Raw genomic sequence first — 9,907 nt, forward strand, 5'->3', positions numbered from 1 at the left:
TAGACCGGGGCGAACAAGTGTATAAAAAATGGGACCTCCAATGGGACCTCAGGGGAGATTTGAATGAAATGATCTGAAAATTGGGGTGGTGACTTCCAAAAGGATGGAATCTGAGAAAACCCTGTTTTCTTATTGTCCTGCCACAGACTCCTAGAAGCATGCCCCGCTCCTAGGAGTATGATATGAAGACTCTTCTCAGCTCATTCTAGAAGGTGCTGGGTTCTTCGCGATTATCTGCACAAGAGGCTTTCTCCCTTCCTTCCTCACAGCTGTCATCACTGTCTGGAGTGCCCTCGTGTTGAACATCCTCATCTCTCCTGGGCTCTGTGATCTGGAAGTAAGAGAAAGAGCGAGGATGTCAGATTGCAAAGTGGCAACTGTGCAGCTATAAAGGTTTTCACATGCTTAGTCAATTCTAAGCAGAACTGAGACTCCTTTATGATTGCAGTTTTATCTCAAATTCTCCATTCTGAACCCCAGTCCTGAGCCATTCATTGTTTTCAAGTGTGATTCTTGGACTCTGGTGACCCTGACTCCAAAAACTACTGAATACACCTAAGGTCAGGCCCAGTAATCTGCTTTATAGCGAAGACCCCAGGTGATTGTGCGCAGGGAGCTGGCATTTGGAGAAATGCTGCTTTAGTCTCAACTCACCTTGGTCCTCTGGCACCACTTCAGTTCTGAACTTGGCACCACACTATAGACATGACTGACAAGTCAGCACCGTGGACCAGGAGACCTGATGCCGGATGCCTAACCCTGACGCTAACCCTGCATCCTAATGTCTATTTTATTATTAATTTTTCATTTATTTACTTATTTCCTTTATTTTATTTTTGGCTGCATTGGGTCTTCGTTGCTGCGCGTGGGCTCTCTCTAGTTGTGGTGAGCGAGGAGTACTCTCCGTTGCTTCTCATGACGTTGGCTTCTCTTGTTGCGGAGCATGGACTCTAGGCGCACAGGCTGAGTAGTTGTGGCTTGCGGGCTCTAGAATGCAGGCTCAGTAGTTATGGCTCGTGGGCTCTAGAGCTCAGGTGCAGTAGTTGTGGCGCACGGGCTTAGTTGCTCCGCGGCATGTGGGGTCTTCCCGGACCAGGGCTCGAACCCGTGTGCCCTGCGTTGGCAGGAGGATTCTTAACCACTCTGCCACCAGGGAAGTCCCTGGATCCTAATGTTTAAATAATACTCAGTCCTAAACTTGGTTAGTGTTACGGGCTGAATGTTTGTGCCCCCCAAAATTCTTATGTTGAAATCTTAAAATCTTAACCACTAAGGTGCTGGTATTAGGAGGTGGGGTCTTTGGGAGGTTATTAGGTCATGGGGTAGAGCCCTCATGAATGAGGTTATTGGCCTTGTAGAAGAGACTGTGGTGGGTTGTTTATGAGCGACGCGGTCTGTAGTAGGTAGGGCAGGTCGAATGGACTAAGACAGCTAGTTTGCAAGATTTAAACCAAATGTTTGCTCAGTCCTCTGCCCACATCTAGAACTCTAATGTGTCAATTGTAATAAGCCATGCTGAAGATGGCATTCCTTAACCTTCACTCGTTGTGATAAACCCCCTTGACCGTCAACTTGAGGGGGAAAAGGTGAATTGTCCAAGAGGAATCATTGGTCCAGAAGTGGTGAGTCAGGGGAAATAAAGAGTCCCAGGTCATCTGGCCATAAGCAATTTGAAAGTAAATTTGGATGAAAATAAAGCCAGTCCTAATTCATCTTCTCTTATTGAACGTGTGGGCTGTTGTATGTAATATCCTGTTTGTAGACATTTACTTTGTTGTAGGTAAATGCTAGAACCCATATCCCTGAGGGATGTAAGGCCAAAAATGAATGAAAAAGAGAAACTGGAAACACAGTATATGGAAGAAAATCACCATCTCGTCAAAGCTGTCATTTGGACCCAGTTGCTTTGGGTGAAATGACTTCAGTGAGACCCATGCGTCTGGGACAAACTGGTTTCCCCGAGGTCTGGCGCCCACGGGCACCGCGGTGCTGGTGTCTGTGTGTGGCCGTCAGTCCGTGGCTGGGCGCTGAGTCGGCGTGTGGCTGTGTGCCTGGCTGGCCCCCTTCACAGCGTGAGAGGTGATGTGGGTCCAGCAGTGGGATTCCTCCGATTTCCTCAGTAGACAACACGTCATTCCGCCCTCACCTTTGCGCACGCAGGCAGACCTACCTTTGCGCAGGCCGATGACGTGAGGCCTGCGTGCTCCTGGGGCCCCTGGGGCAAGAGGGCGCGATCTCTTCCCCACACCCAGAGCTCTGGATCAAAAGCCTGGATCTGGAAAGAAAAACAGCCCCTGGCAATGAGGATGCCGCTGCGTCCCGTTGCCCGGCCTCCGGTTCTTTCTCGTCCATCCCCAAGTCCCAAACCGAGTTCCCCGTGATCCCCCCCTCCTCTGCGGCCCCACCCCTCCCCGAGACCGCCACAGCCCACCCACCTGCTCGCACTCTTCTCGAGTGACCCTCGTCTTCCAGCCCATGGAACGGATGAACTGGGAACGCAGTTTGTGGAACAAGGGACGCTGGGAGCGGTTCTTTCCATAGAGGAACGAAAAGATGGCCTGTTTGGGAGCCTGGTTGTCCTCTTCCATGTCGCTGGCCACATAGCTGGGGAAAGACATCAGGTCGCTGTCATCAGGACAGGAAGGGCCTCCGCTTGAGATCAGCTTCCCAGGAAAGAGGCTGGCTGAACATCCTCACACGACCCACCCAGCCCTGCCCAGCGTCACCGTCACCGTCACCGAGAGCCGCCCAGTCGTCAAGGAGGCACTGCCAGGCAGGACCTTCGGAAGGGTGCCTCTCACACCTTGAGGATGAGGACAAAATCCAAACCCCGTTCCCTTCAACTTGTTTTATGTGGACACACCTCTCTCCCTATGTTGTAGGTACATGGACAGTTCCTGAGGGCAGGAGCTGATCTGATCTGTTTCTGCATTCATCCCTCTCCTTCCAAACGACACATTTAGGGCTTGGTTCATATTGATGCATGAATAAAACAGCCTTTTGTGAATCTCTGTTCCCACCACCTCATATTCCGCGGCAAATAGGGTGTACGTAATAAGGTTTCATTAGATGAATGAATGAATGAATGAATGAATGAACATTTAATCTCAGAGCCAAATGCAATACTGATTACCTCGAAGACTCACAATAACGAACATTTGCAAAATGAAAAGAATTGTGCTGAGCGTTTTGGGAATGCATTGACATTTTGACAAGACCTGCCTTCCACATTGTGTCCAGTCTGATGGGACTGGGGAAGGGGAAGGGGGGAGATCAGAAATGACTATAATGCAAAGCATCACAGTATAATACGATTTTAACTCCAGTGGCTCCGGGATGCAGTTAGGGAGATCAGGCATCGTGAAGGTTTTGGTGTTTGAACCCACTTTAAGGATAGGGTCATTTTCTTCAGATAAATGTGTGGGAAAGATACCTGGACAGAAAGCCCAATAGAAACTTAGAGGGCAGGGTATTTGGAAGGAACAGTGGAACACAGGAATAAAGTGTCAGGACGGTGTGATGGAGATTGCAGAGAGAGTTGAATTCCAGCCCAGAACTCTGGCCTTGATTTGGCACGGCATTAGCCGATGAAATTGTGTGAAGCGGTCAGACCTGTGTTTTGGGAGGATATTGAGGCAAATAGAGCCGACTGGCTTGGGAGACTTGGAAGAAACGTCAGTGGGGAGCATTTTACACCAGATCCGCGCTATGTGATGAGGACCCCCCGATTGTGGCATTTGTCGTGGGAACGCAGAAACGGAAGATAATCACACTTGGTGCTGATGTGGGAAGACCCGAGACTGGAAAATCAGAACCGGAAACGTCTCAAGTCTGTTTACTCGGGGGCAGGATGGTGTCAGTTCTTTCTTCCTCTCCTCTTAGGAAGGTTTTGTGTTTTGCTTTGTTTCGTTCAGTGTTTTAATTGACATTAGGGTAGTTTGTTTTGACAACGAATGGTATAAAAAACATAACTTTGTTTGAAAAAGAAACCACTGTACCGTAATCCTGTCATTTTCACACCAGAGTAAACAGTACAAAGGGGTTTAAAAAAATAGATGAAAGGTCAGAGCCCCCCGTCTCTCTCCACCCTCCCAGGGTGTTGAATATTGATGGCGGGGATGGAGCAAGGTACTCACAGAGCTATGAAGAAATGGATTCTCTGGAATTGCCAGGAGAAGAGCCCGGCCCGGCTAAAATAAGCTATCACCATCGACAGGAGATACTGATGGAAAGAGGGAAAGAACGTAGGAGAGAGGTCACCTCCTGGAAGAGGAGAAAGAGTGGGAGGGAGAAGGGAGCAGGGGACGAGGAATGGGTGGTGCCACTTGGAGAGGAGACCCCCCGTGTTGGGTGAGCCTGATCATTTGGGGAAGGGGGGAGGACAGAAGGTCAGAGTTGGCGACGCTCCAAGGATGGGAGGCTGTGGGTTTGAGGATGTGGACTTAGGGCCACTGGCACTGGATTGTGTTTGTTGAACCGGAGCCAAGGCGAGTCCCCAGGAGCTGAGAGGAGAGGGGACTTCGGCAGCAGCCACCAAAGGGGCACACCTGGGGCTCAGATCCCAGAGGGGCCCTCGAGGCCCCTGGAGGGAAGTGTTGACAAGGCATCAGGTTGGGAGGGGAGTGGAAACGTGGGTGTAGGAAGCACCCCGTGCGCCCACCCAGGACAGGCGCTGGAGCTGGAATCCATCTCAGCGGGTGGTTTACCTTGTCAGATACTTCCAGCCTTTTGTCCCAGGCAAGGAATTTCTTAACGACGGGATCCTCTGTGAAAAGAGGGCAGATGTTGCCAGTGGGAACAGGGCTGTCGTGGGAGCATTGCAGATCCAAGAGGGAGAACCGCGCCCCCCGCCCCGGGGAAATGCCAAGTTGTGGCCCAGGGTGAAGCTGACGGGAAGAGGGGATTGAAGACCATTCACTGTGGGAGGAAAGGGGGTGACTCCCCTTCTAGGGGGGCCGAGTGACAGGGAGTGATGCCCCTTCATCGTTACCGAGCATCCTGTTGAAGACCTCGTGGTGCTCAGGCAGCACTGAAGACACCCGCTGTCGCTTCAGCTTCATCTTGAGCCCAATCAGCCACTCCACGACCCAGGTGTCCTGGGCCTCAGCGGCCGGGTCGCCCTTCACCTCCGCTCTGAACGCCACTGACCTCTTCCTCTTACCGCCGGGGCGCTGAGGCGGGGAGGTGCAACCGGCCCAGGGGGCTGACGAAGGGGAAGAGACTACAGTATGACGCCCTCGTCTTGGGAATTCAGCCACTGGTGACCACCCAACCCCACCCCGACTCTGCCTCCCCCCTGAAGCACCCCCGTGCTTTCCAGTCTCACAGACCGCTGACCTTGCCCCAAGTCATCTTTCCATCTTTCTCTGTCCATATCTACCGATCCCTCCCCTGACTCCTTTTGTCATCTTTCCAGCTTCCTGTCCTCGAAACTCTTTCTCATGGTAGATAATTTCTCCCACCAGGGGAAAAAAGAAAAAAAGAACCCTCCCCTTGTTTCCTCTCTTCCCTTCTCTCATCCTTGGATCTCGTCTCCTAACCCTCTTTCTTGCTCCCCAGGTGTTCCGTGTCCCCAGCTCCTGTGCTCTCCTCCCTCAATCTCTGGCTTTCCGAATGTCTCCTTTCTTTCATAGGCACCTTTCGCAGGGGCTCTTTCCCGACCTCTGTACCCATTCCTCCTTACCGGTCAAGCCTCTGCAATTCCTTCTCGTGCCAGCTCCTTCACCTGACGGTCCTGGGATTTCTTCATAGACAGTCACCTCCAGGGGGTACCCTGAGGAGCTGGGCTGGCAGGTCTCGTCCTCAGCCTGGGAACTCGGTGGACGATTGTCCATGATGTCTCCCAAACTCTTCCCTTCCTCGAAGCCTAGACTCTGCTTTGTCCCAACTCTTGTTCTGGACTTGGGCTAAACACGAGTGGTCGTCCCTTCTCCAACTGCAGGGCAACTGGCAGTGGAGAGAAGCTCTGGCGAGATGCTATTGTCTACTACTGTTGCCGAGCACCACGGAGTCTGGTCCTTCCAATCAGGAAGGTCGGAAGCCTCTGATGTCATCATCCGTCATTCCAACCTGGGAAGCAATTTGAAGGAAATCACAAGTAACTGTCAGACCTATGTGTGCACTCGTCCCAGAGATCAGGGGTAAATGGTATCTCCTGCCACTGACCCAACCTCTGCCCGTCCTCCAAAACCCCCCTCAAGGTGTCCAGACCCCGCTTTACCGCTTCCCAGCAGGTGCGCTGTCCTCTCCCTGCTGGACTCTCCCCCTCCCTCCCATTCCTTTTCCACGGGCTGGTGGGAGAGTGGGAAGAGGGACAAGGAGACTTAGGGGAAGCAGCAACGGTTCGGCCTTATAAGAGTGAGATAAGTATGTAAAAAGATATCCCAGGTACATTGACTCACTGGATTAAAAAGTTACGTTAAAACATGGAATTCTGCAAAGCTCTTCTGCTCAGTGTTTACTGGCACTGTGTTCAGAATTCTGTAGTGGGGGAGCACACGTCCGCTACCCTCAGGCACCTTTGAGTCCAAGAGGCATTTTGAGAAGCTAAAATCATACAGAACTACACGTGCTCACGCACCCTTCAACGGGTGTCTACAGACAGACAGACACACACACACAAAAAGGGCCCCTTTGGATTTCACAAAGTCCATGGGTTGTCCAAAGCCTGCCCCTCGATTCCAATTAAGAAGTTCTCGTCTACTTATCAGAATTTTGAGAATGTAGTATCACTGTTGTCCCAGAGATTTCACTACCTGAATAAAAATGTCACATGTAGAAAAGCCTAAATGGGAAAATCTCCAGTTCAAGACAGGTTATTTTTCTATGAGGGGAGGAAGTACACGGTAGCCAGGATGCAGAGAAGAAAATAGCCAACTCGGGATCATGCAGTGTCACTGGAAGCTTCTTCCGAACTTCCCAACTCATGCTTCCACTCCTCGCCTGGGGGTCTGAGTCTTGCTTTTCTTCCTCCCTTCCTCCCTCCCTCCCTCCCTCCTTCCTTCGCTCTTTTTTTATTGTGATAAAATGTGCATCACATGAAATTTGCCCATTTTAAGGGTACAGTTGAGTGACATGACACTGGTGGCACAGTGGTCAAGAATCCGCCTGCCGATGCAGAGGACACGGGTTCGAGCCCTGGTCCGGGAAGATCCCACATGCCGCGGAGCACCTTAGCCCGTGCGCCACCAGTACTGAGCCCGCAAGCCATAACTCCTCAGCCCACGAGCCACAACTACTGAGCCCGTGGGCCTAGAGCCCGTGTTCCGCCGTAAAGAGAAGCCACCGCAATGAGAAGCCCGTGCACCGCAGCGAAGAGTAGCCTCTTCTCGCTGCAACTAGAGAAAGCCTGCGCACAGCAAAGAAGACTCAACGCAGCCAAAAATAAGTAAAACAAAAATCTTAAGAAAAAAAATAAAGAATTCTCATTGTTGTGCAACCATCCCGACTGTCCATCTCCAGAATGTTTTCATGCTGTCAAACTGAAACTCTGTCCCCATTAAACACTGACTCCCCATCCCCCCCAGCCCCTGACACCCACCCTTCCACTTTCTGTCTCCATGAATGTGACCCCTCTGGGGATGTCACCGAAATGGAATCATGTAACATTTGTCCATTTGTATCTGGCCTATCCACTTAGCATAATGTCTTCACGTGTCATCCGTGTGGTAGCCTGTGTCAAAATTTCCTTCCTAGACCCCAAAGCCAGTGTGGACAGTACACAGTGAGCGAGAAGGAAATAAAACCCTAGGTCTGAAGAAGTTCAGATGTATGCCAAGTGCAGTGGGAAAGCAGTGAATGAGAGGTGTCGTGATCCAGTTTGCACTGAAAGGGAAACAATTGATGTTGGCTGCTGTAGAAATGGATGCGGTGGGGATTCAGCAAGAGTGGAAGTCGGGAGACCCAGATATGCTTAGGAATTTGGCGTGGTAGTGCAGGAAGACGATGTCTGAGAAGATGGAGAGAAGCCAACAGGTTCCATATATTTGGAGGGAGACTCAGCAGGGCTCATCGGGGGATCAGACTGGGGGGAGGTAGCGGGGCGGTATTTCTGTTTACTCTGCGTGCACGTGTGTGCTTATGCCTCTACTGCTGAGACTTAACTGTTTCTACAAAGAAACACTAACCTTTCCTCTTACAAGTGGAATTGTTAAATTTTCACTGTTTATACAAAGAAATGTCAAACAATCATTGAAAAATACCTACATGCTCTTTCTATCAATTAGAAACTTTCCTTCCTGTTTGTGGATGAATAATATCTGTTGTATGAATATACACACTACATTTTCTTTATCCATTCATCTGTCAATGAATGCTTGGGTTGTTTCCACATTTTGGCTCTGAATCTTGCTTTTGAATTATTGTTTGGACTTTGATGAGAAGTATCTCTGTTGTTCAGGATGTGCCCAGAGTTTTAGTTTGTCTTTTGATCACTTACATACTTCTAATTAGCCCAAGCAATGCATACGTAGAGTCAGATCAGTTCATCCAAGGTGCAGGGACTGAGTGTCTCTTTGGTTTGCACTCGTGGACTTTCTGAGATGTTCTAGGTCTCAGAGGCCATGCAAAGAGCGTCTGAGGTCCTCCAGAGCTGCCACAGCCCGGCTCTCCTCAGGGCCCGCACTGCTGGGAAAAGCACTGCTGCTTGAGGACCTGTGTCCCTCTGCTGTGGACGTTCCATCGTTAGGAGGCAAATGAGTTCAGATTTGCAATCATCGTGCTTTCAAACATCACCGCTGACTGGGTCCTTGTATAACAGAACAGAAGTTCAGTCTCCCTCTTGCTTAAGAGGCTTTCAAATCCTAGAAGGTTGGTATTCTGTCCCCGTGAAAATTTCTCTTGTATACTGTGAAATACCCTGATTGCTTTATCTAGTCTTCAGATCTGGATTTGCATAATCCCACCCCACATCACCTTGTCCAAATGAGCTAAAATCGGGTGGGACCAGTCTTAAGATGTGTTGGTATGTTGTCCAAAAACGGCGTAAACAGCCCAGATCGAATCTGATGTTGTAAGTGAGCAGGACCTTGTGGGGCCTTCCTGGGACGGATTCTCCCCATGTCTTCTGCCTGCTTCTTGTCTTTAGAAAATTTTAGCCTCCTAGCCTTCCCTGAGTTCGAAAGGGACAATTTAAGCAGAGAAGGGAGAAAGTGCAAAAAGACAGGAAAAGAGTCCAAAACGACCAAATAACAGTAGTGTAGCCGTTAAACAAAGTCAAGGACATTTCCTTCTTCCTCAAGGGCTGTAGATACTGTTCTGAGCCTCGTCCTTGGAGCTGTTTTGCAGACTGAAGCCCCCAGCAGGTGGAAGACGTGAACTGCATGCTGCCCACAAGCACGTAGACCCCAGAGCAGCTGGAACCAGAAGGTTGATGATGTTGACCTCAAATTATCTCACCACCAACCAATCGGAAGAATGTCCACAAGCTGACCACACACCCCTTAACCTCCCCTCCCTCACCCCACTCTTTTGTAATTCACTTTAAACATTTTTTAAATTTTATTTTGGGACTATAGTTGGTTTACAATGTTGTGTTAGTTTCCGGTGTACAGCAAAGTGATTCAGTTATATATACACAGATACCTTTTCTTTTTCAGATTGTTTTCCCATTTAGGTTATTACAAAATTTTGTGTTTTTTTTCGTTGCGCTGTGTGGCTTGTAGGATCTCAGTTCCCTGACCAGGTATTGAACCCGGGCCACGACCGTGAAAGACCAGAATCGTAACCTCTGCGCCAGCAGGGGACTCCCTAGGTTAATAGAGAATATTGAGTAGAGGTCCCTGAGCTATACAGGAGGTCCTCGTTGATTGCCTATTTTGTATATAGTTGTGTGTGTACGTTAGTCCCAACCTCCTGATCTGTTCCTCTCCCCCACCTTTCCCCTTTGGTAACCATAAGTTTGTTTTCT

At 49.8% G+C, this 9,907-nt stretch overlaps 1 protein-coding gene across 1 annotated transcript; it reads right to left on the reverse strand.

Moving 5' to 3' along the window:
- Positions 1-205: 205 nt before the first annotated feature.
- On the reverse strand, positions 206-5,834 carry LOC115850234 (speedy protein E4-like). The gene is made up of 7 exons (XM_060284417.1): positions 5,726-5,834; positions 4,991-5,203; positions 4,707-4,765; positions 4,137-4,222; positions 2,436-2,604; positions 2,171-2,275; positions 206-331 (listed from the first exon to the last, which is right to left on the reverse strand). Exons 1-7 carry the CDS (start codon positions 5,832-5,834, stop codon positions 206-208), a joined length of 867 nt encoding a protein of 288 aa, XP_060140400.1.
- Between the last annotated feature and the right edge of the window lie 4,073 nt (positions 5,835-9,907).

The sequence above is a fragment of the Globicephala melas genome, chromosome 15 (genome assembly GCF_963455315.2).
Source record: "Globicephala melas chromosome 15, mGloMel1.2, whole genome shotgun sequence".
NCBI lineage: Eukaryota > Metazoa > Chordata > Mammalia > Artiodactyla > Delphinidae > Globicephala > Globicephala melas.

Bases quoted from the DNA above. Each gene is read 5' to 3' on its own strand.
- LOC115850234 (XM_060284417.1), bottom strand. From the start codon at position 5,834: ATGGACAATCGTCCACCGAGTTCCCAGGCTGAGGACGAGACCTGCCAG. The intron at 5,204-5,725 runs GTGAAGGAGCTG...CCCCTTCGTCAG, and splicing joins AGAAATCCCAGGACCGTCAG to CCCCCTGGGCCGGTTGCACC. The intron at 2,605-4,136 runs GTGAGTACCTTG...GTCTTTCCCCAG, and splicing joins ATCCATTTCTTCATAGCTCT to CTATGTGGCCAGCGACATGG.